Source organism: Branchiostoma floridae, chromosome 16 (genome assembly GCF_000003815.2).
Source record: "Branchiostoma floridae strain S238N-H82 chromosome 16, Bfl_VNyyK, whole genome shotgun sequence".
Classification (NCBI taxonomy): Eukaryota; Metazoa; Chordata; class Leptocardii; order Amphioxiformes; family Branchiostomatidae; genus Branchiostoma; species Branchiostoma floridae.
The window spans coordinates 7321789-7329970 of NC_049994.1; the positions used below are offsets into that span (position 1 = coordinate 7321789).

Below are 8182 nucleotides of genomic sequence, written 5' to 3' on the forward strand. Positions count from 1 at the left end.
GCGCTGTCATGACCTATCAGTTATCAATAGTTTTTGACATTACCTTCTCATCAATCCCCAAGCTGACAAAATGGGTTTCTGATATGTGTCCCAGTAGGATGGGACGTCCAATATCCCTCCTGGGAGACATCCATGACGGTTGTATTTTGGTGAGGTACTCATCTCGCAAAGTCTACAGTACAACAAACAAACAAACAAGAACACAATGAATAAATGCACTTTGATAACCATGATCATATTAACTTGACATGATTCAATGTCTGTGTATGTGTTATTAACAAGACAATGTCAACTCTACATAGTACATTAAAAAACCCAAACTGTTGTCCCAAGAGTGTCAATTAAAGGAATATGCAGATGAAATTTTAAAAAATTACCGAAGAGCTCCTGACGATGAGGATGGACACCTGAAATGTGTTCGCCAGAGCACAAAGGGTGAGATGGTCACCCCATTCTCCATTTCTTGCCATCTTAAGCAAGTATTGATCCCAGTCTTCTGCGACAAACTCCGTCCAATCAACTCCAGAACCGGGCTATAGAAATGATAATTTGGAAGTGATATTATCAAGTTATGTTTTAATGGCTAGGGTACTGTGGTGTAACGCTAGTTCACCTTTATCCGTTGGGTAACCTATATCCGTTGCTTTTAAAAACAGGGTATTTGGGATATCACACCTACGGACGTTAGTTCCAAATTGCCAAGTTTTTAGGATATTGCAGTTTAAAACTACCACCCGTCGACTTGATGTGCCTAAATACCTTGTTTTTAAAAAGCAACGGATATTGGTTACCCAACGAATAAAGGTGAACTAGCGTTACATGGCTTCATTACTATAGTTTATTTTCTAGCTATATTTCCTCTACAATCACTTTGTTCAGAATGTGGTTAACAATCTAAAGATGATTCCTTGTTTTAGACAAAAAAAACTATAAGATGGCATTAGCTATTAAAACAGTAATTAAAGGGGAAAGAAATAAACACGAGTAAAACATGATTATGCCACACCAATTTAATTTTTTGGTTCATATATTCAGACAAAAATATAGCAAGAGGACCTCCTAAAACTAGATGGTAGGGAGGAAAACTTGAATATGACTGTATTCACCCCATAAAGCACCACTAAAAAGGCACAAACCTGGTCCTCATGCTTTGTTTTCATTATGTTTTTCCAGTGAAGCATATTTTTTTATTGTGTTTTTAGTTTTTTAAATCCGTGAACCAACAAATTAAATTGGTGTGGCCTAATATGATATTAAAAAGAAAAAAAAAGAAAAAGAATAGACTCACCAACCGACGATTGGCTCTTAGATATGAGACTGCCATCTCTCTTACATGCTTGACTGTCAAGCTGCCTCTCACTTTGCCGAGCAGTTTCAGTTGGTCGGCAAATGCTGCGAATTGGCAGTTCCCATCTCCTAGGATTCCATTCCTCACCACCATATTCTCCTGGCGAAGGTTAGCCAGTAGCTGCCTCAGGTGCGCATCATAGCTTGGTTCAGCTGTTGAATTAAAAATCCACATTACATCCTTTTTACATTGGTTTACGTTTAGCATTTCTGGTCAAAACCCAGTTTGTATGGACGAGAAAACATTAAATCTATCTGCTTTTCTAGTGAAACTTTATACTTTTCTAGGATTGGACTGATAAGTCAGAACAACAACATGATATGCTTTTTTATTGAAACTACATGTAGTTATTTCACTCCACCATCCTTCTAAAGTGATGTATGCCAAAATTGCGGAAAAAAAACTCTGCAGGCATATGGCACAGGCATTTCCATAGCAGCTTTCAGGTCATTTGGCTCCATAGTAGAGGAGCCAGAAAGAAGAAAAAAACTTAAAACTTTTCAAGTGATGTATAAAAACAGCGTTGAATAGCCCCACATGCATATGTCCAAAGAGGGGCCATTGTGCGGCATTGTTGCTTGGGGAAGTCTGTGTAACATAAACTCCGCTGTCCAGGGCTGTAACTGGCCCTCCTTCTTCTTGGGTGCGGCAATGTAGTACGTGCCAATAAGAAGCGCAATTAAATCAGGCTGGGGAAGGAGGTGGAGTAAAATATTGGTATATTTGCTCATAAGCAAATATCCCTGCCTTTCTAGTTGCTAATTACTTACATTTTGGGGCCGACTACTTTTGAGCATAACCACACCTACCCCACCAACTTATTGCCTGCTACTGCAGTGCTAGACCTCTACTTTTAATATTTTGGACAACCCCGCCATGGGAAACTTGAAAATGCCAGGAACATGACAGAACAAGGGCTTTTAATAAAGATGATAAGATGTAAGCTGCTGTTGGTATTCACTAGAATTGTATTGCCATGATCCTCTGTGGAGACTGCCAAAAATTGTAAAGAAGAACACGTTAAATTTCATCTGGTAATTCTGGTTTGTATTTATATTCTAGGCCGCACCATTTTAATTTCTTGGTTCTCGGATTTTTTCAGAAAAATATTGGGGGTCGGTCGGGCAAAAAAAATAAAATAAAATTTTGCAAAAAGTCTGGGGTGAACATATGAGGCTTATATAACACAAAAAAACAAGGTCAGTAGGTACAATCTTTTTATTTGATACCACTGTTCTGAATAAAGGGAATTGTTCTTATATTGAAATTATGTGTGTTGCATTTACTCATTTTCAAATACTACTATTACCATAATGTAAACCCATATGATTTTTCTTGGGACAATTTTTTTTCCAAATCGTTAAAAAATGTGTCGGGAAATCTGAGAACCAAGAAATTAAATTGGTGTGGCGCTAATTATACAATAAAGCACAATCTTAAAAGAATCCTGCTTGGTGTTACCTTGTATATAACGTTTAAATCATACTCAAGACTGATAGTGATATAGTTAACACGTTACTTCCCCACCATTAGTTATAGCAGAATATATGTAACATTTTATACCTAAGCTATTGATGACATTCCTATGGTGTCTCACTGACATGTGCTGCTTCAGCATGAAGAGGGTGGGGAACATACTGCCACAAACATCACACAGGCTCGAATCCTATTGGAAATGAAATAAAAAAAGAGAAAGTTAATTCACATAGGGATGGGATGGGATAGGTCATTTCTGTTCATTTTAAGGGCTTTTTGGGCACGGATGTCTTACCTGGGCAATGGCCAGGCTTCAGGTGTGTCTGGGACTCAATAATGACTGATTGTATTTCACACACTGCATGTGGTGGTGTCGCTGTTACAGTCTCTAATAAAGAAAACGGTCCCAAACTTCGCGCTGCTAACGGCAGCCTCCTTTTCAGTTCAGACTGGGAAGGAGTTGTGAAACGCCACTTGGCAGAAAGGTGGCCCAGAATGTGTCCTAGAGAATAGGCTATTTCATGTTCCGTGGCGCAGCCGTTATTGTTCCTTTCTGAACGATTTTCGGGTTGACGGCGGCCATTGGGGGAAAAGCAAAAGGGTGGGGGGAAGCGGAATTACACCGGGGGTTAAGAGGAAGGACGGGGGCACAGATGATTTAAAACATACTTTTGTACCATGTGCAAATGTCGTGCAGTAAAGTTCATTCAGATGAAGTACAGCGGGGGGCGAGGGGAAGTCCGGGGGAAAAGGTGAACGGGTAGGGCTAGGGGGAAAAGCAGCAGGAGTTAGGTGGGGGTGGAGTGGCGCCGCGGAAAAATACCATGTTAATTGTCATTCACCCTGTTCATATACACTAACACACACCAAAGAGACCAATACACATGTAATGAAAGACAACAGACACAGTTCTTGTGGCAGAAAGTGGGAGTAGAATACCAAGTTTTCCAGTGTTAACCAGTTTCTATCACAATTTTCCAGCTTCTGTCTGCCTGAACTAAGTGACGACTATGTCAGTGTATCCCTTTTATGCCTGCCAAAGATAATTTGCAATGCAAAAGGTGCTAATTTCTACTAGTTGAACGGAGCCGGAGTTGGGAAGATCAGACGTCTGAGCTGCCAGACATGTCTACTATAAGGCAGGTGTGAAAATTGACACAAGGAAAATCAAAAGGACTTTTGACATTGACAAAGCCAAGGCTGTCTGACAGCTTGGCCTACCAAATCATCTTCACATGGTTTTGACAATTAACATAGCTTAAAAACTGCAGTAATTTATAAGCTTTCATAAAGGGAGCTGGGGAAAATTGTTAGAAGAGAAGAGACGAGAAGAAAGAGGAGAAGACAGAACTTCACAATTGCCTGACGGGCGGATGACGACGAAAGACTTTAAACTCTGTATCATGAACTCTGTGTCCATGTCTCTATGTCGACGTCATAGGAAAGAACTGCGTTGTGTTTCTGTTTCCATGTAAACGTTAGCACACGGGAGACCCAGAGAAGACCATCTGAAGAGATCACGTAAAGTAGCAAATAATGAAATATGATAAACTATCTGTTGTTTTTTTATATTGTCAAACTATGAGGATAGATTTACGTAGGGCGTTTCACTCGCCGAGGACGGCGAGTGTTTAAACTGGGGGTGTGTAGGAAGGGTACAATTCTGCGTTACAAATAGAGAAGTACATTCTATACAAATATTCATTTTAGACGTACAGCGGCAGTTCCACGTCCCCGCCGCGGACGAGCGCGAATGTTCGACGTCGAATAGCGACGTTTGCGCTCGTTCTGCAGGCGGGGTATTCGAACGCGCTTGAATAAACGACAGTTGAGTTCAGGATTCAGAAGTGTCTGGACGTGTCGTTTTTGTCTCCCGTCTTTCGGTGCGTTTTAGTGTTTAAAACCCTCCGCAACAACCTGGTACTTCAGGCGAACATCAACACCATCAACGTTCCCTACACCAGTTTAGTGTCACTTTTACCGGAATGAATGCCTTGTTGGCTGTAATACCATGTTTTGTGGCGTCAATTCATGTTACAACGTTTGTGGTGTCTATTTTGACAATTTAGCCATCTTAAGTTTTTTCACCCATCTTGTCTGCTAAGGGTGTCTTACAGAAAAAATCCTTTCGGTGGCCTAATGAGAAATTATCTGTGTTTCGACTCTATATCGGTCTTCTCAAGGACGTCACGTGATATGAGATATGCAACGTCCTCGCTCTCGCTGTGATGAAATTTGCATCATCGCCGTGAAAGCGCAACGACGCCAGAAAAAGCTGCTCTAGTTTAATGTCTCCGACGAGTTCAGCGCGCTCTCAGCGCGACGAAAAACTAAAAGGTCAGCAACTTTTGTAGACTGCCAAAGATTTGAAAGATTACTTAACGAATTTCAGAGATTAAAAAACAACTTTCTTACATTTTGTGTATTATGTTGTGTTTTAAGTTATACTTTTACGTCTTACGCGATATGTAAATCATAGAATGAAGGCTGTATCCAATTGTTGTCACTTTATAGTCGCTCAGCACAAGGAGCTTTTATCACAAAGCCCCTTGCTCAGCGTGAGTCAAAGATTATTCATACGTTTGGCTTGCTCAGTTGCTGTTTTTTTATTCAAATTTGCCATGTAACTTGTTGAAAATGAATATTATTATGTCACGTTATTATCGTGATTTATAGAGTTACGAAACAATTTGATCTATCGAAAACAAGACTTCAAAAATCAGAATGTACAGGTTAAGAACATGGAAACTAAATGTTATCATGTAAAGAAAGTTAAGAAGTAATAACTTCTGTGTTTTGATTATTCCATCTCAGTTTCTTTCATTGTAAATCATTAGTACGTTTTAAAAATTTCTCTGAGTTCTTTGTCGTCAATTTGTGTAATATGTAATCTGAAGAAATACTGTGATCTAAATTTACACTGAATAAAAAAATCTTTAGGCTTTAACAGCCGGAGCCTAACCTCTGCAAAATGACGAAATTACTTTGGGTGGTTCGTCTATCCACACATAATCTCCAAGCAGAGATATGCTCCGACTGTTTTTTTTTTCTATTTGATTTTTTGACAGACGAGGACGATGTGGCACTGCACTCAAGTTTTTGTAACTTATATTAACAATGCCACATACACGGTACAGATAGAAGGAAAGTCATGTAGAGTGCCTTTCCCAAGGGCACAACGTCGGGCGCACGGTGGGAATCGAACTCAGGACCCATAGATTCCGAGCCGAACGCTCTACAAGTTAGGCCACGCCCGACGCCCGACTGTTTGTTGGCTGGCCGGAAGACATAAACTTAATAAAGAAAACGGTACAAAATAGAAAGCCCGATACAAATGCCTAATGACGTCGAAAGAACCTAACCTCTGCTTTGCTAGTAATCCACACCCACATTGTAGATGAAGTCACCAATACATGCAAGGGCTATTTTATAAGGTAACAACAAACTGTTAATAGGCTTTGACACAAGTTGGATTGGGTAGTCTGTGTAACACAAACTCTGCTGTCCGGGCTATAACTGGCTAATCTCCAAGCAGATTCCTCCGTGGCATAAGAAAATAACATAAGCTTGGGAAGGCAAGAAAATAACATAAGCTGGGGAAGGAGTTTAGCCGGCAGAGGAGTATAATTGGACCCTACCCGCAAAGGCTAGCAGTTGGGGTCGGCGGCAGAAAGAACAATGACTGTACTAGAGACTTTGTATGCTTGATACGGATCGGGTCTGGTTCCTATTAGGTTGGTTACTTTGATGAATATTCATAGATCAGCATAAATCGCTGCGTGAAGTGCGGGTGTTATGACTTGTGATGTGGGAACTGTACTCCCAGGCCTGCTAACTCCTATTGCGTGTTATTACATATCTGTCTATATACTTTGAAGTTTTCAGCTACCTGCATGCAGAGCCGTGTAGCCTGGGCTATCATACTAGTAATTGGCCAGACCCACCGCGTTAGGCGCTTACCCCTTCGGCCAGGAAAGGCACAACGCGGGCTGGTGGTGGTTACCCTGGGTACCAGACATGATCGGGTAGCTAGCGTCGCGAGTTTGTTCGGGGACGGAAGGCAGTCAGCCCGCCGACCTCACATTAGCGCTCCGGGGAGTTTAAGCCCGAAGGGATCGGGCTCAAACTCCCCCGAGTGCTAATAAGGAGATGATCGGTGGGCCTGGCCGTCTTAGGCCACCGAATAAACTGTCCTAGCTGCCCGATCCCAGGCTGGCCCCCAGGGTAGGTGGTGGTGGGCATCTGGCCACCAGCGCGGTGGGTCTGGCGATCAAGACTATTACAACTTGAATGTGGCTGAGACACATACCAAGGTCCTTGCACATTGGTCGTTAGAAGTCCAAAGCGATAAATAAACAGGACGTAATGAGCAAAAGGGCTAAATTTTGCAAATAATTAGCCTGATTAAATCTTGCTTTAATATAGCAACCCGCCCAACATCCGACGGTCTAGTTACAGCTCCGGACAGCAGAGTTTGTGTTACGCAGACTAGCAAATTTATGAGCAAATAGAATACCTGAATCTTCGTACTACATAGTAAATTTACGTGTATGTTACAACTTACCGTTTCCGAATCCATTGCTGGCGACCTTGAGTCGATGGAGGCGTTATCTGTTGACGCAGTCCCGACGTGAACGCGAAAGTCCGAGAAAAGATTTGTGTGTCCAAGGTCGGTGGAGGCGTTATCTGTTGACGCAGTCCCGACGTGAACGCGAAAGTCCGAGAAAAGATTTGTGTGTCCAAGGTCGGTAGAGGGGTTATCTGTTGACGCAGTCCCGACGTGAACGCGACTCGAAGTCCGAGAAAAGATTTGTGTGTCCAAGGTCGGTAGAGGCGTTATCTGTTGACGCAGTCCCGACGTGAACGCGAAAGTCCGAGAAAAGATTTGTGTGTCCAAGGTCGGTAGAGGCGTTATCTGTTGACGCAGTCCCGACGTGAACGCGACTCGAAGTCCGAGAAAAGATTTGTGTGTCCAAGGTCGGTGGAGGCGTTATCTGTTGACGCAGTCCCGACACGAACGCGAAAGTCCGAGAAAAGACTCTGTGTCCAAGGTCGGTGGAGGCGTTATCTGTTGACGCAGTCCCGACGTGAACGCGAAAGTCCGAGAAAAGATTTGTGCCTAGGTTTGGTAGACCAAAAGAATACGACCGTTCGCTCGAAAGAGATAACGGATAGTGACTAAATTTTATGATTACTTTCTACCCCAGGAGTCTTTTTCAAACGGATCACGTGTCTATCATAAATCACCCCGGTTGAGATCTCAAGTCAAGTCACCGCCTTCATTTCACCGCGAAGGCTCGTGCAAATGTTGGTCATCTTCTCCAAGCAGAGGTTGGTGGGAAAAATCGGTGACCTTTT

The 8182-nt window shown here is 42.3% G+C and overlaps 1 protein-coding gene across 1 annotated transcript; it reads right to left on the reverse strand.

Moving 5' to 3' along the window:
- Positions 1-16: 16 nt before the first annotated feature.
- On the reverse strand, positions 17-8157 carry LOC118403526 (OVARIAN TUMOR DOMAIN-containing deubiquitinating enzyme 11-like). The gene is made up of 5 exons (XM_035802258.1): positions 7389-8157; positions 2912-3014; positions 1289-1500; positions 378-533; positions 17-172 (listed from the first exon to the last, which is right to left on the reverse strand). Exons 1-5 carry the CDS (start codon positions 7401-7403, stop codon positions 17-19), a joined length of 642 nt encoding a protein of 213 aa, XP_035658151.1. The 5' UTR covers positions 7404-8157.
- Positions 8158-8182: the final 25 nt, after the last annotated feature.

Coding starts and splice junctions, on each gene's coding strand:
- LOC118403526 (XM_035802258.1), bottom strand. Junction 1,501..2,911: donor GAATGTCATCAATAGCTTAG/GTATAAAATGTT, acceptor TTAATTCAACAG/CTGAACCAAGCTATGATGCG. Junction 534..1,288: donor TAAGAGCCAATCGTCGGTTG/GTGAGTCTATTC, acceptor TCATTTCTATAG/CCCGGTTCTGGAGTTGATTG.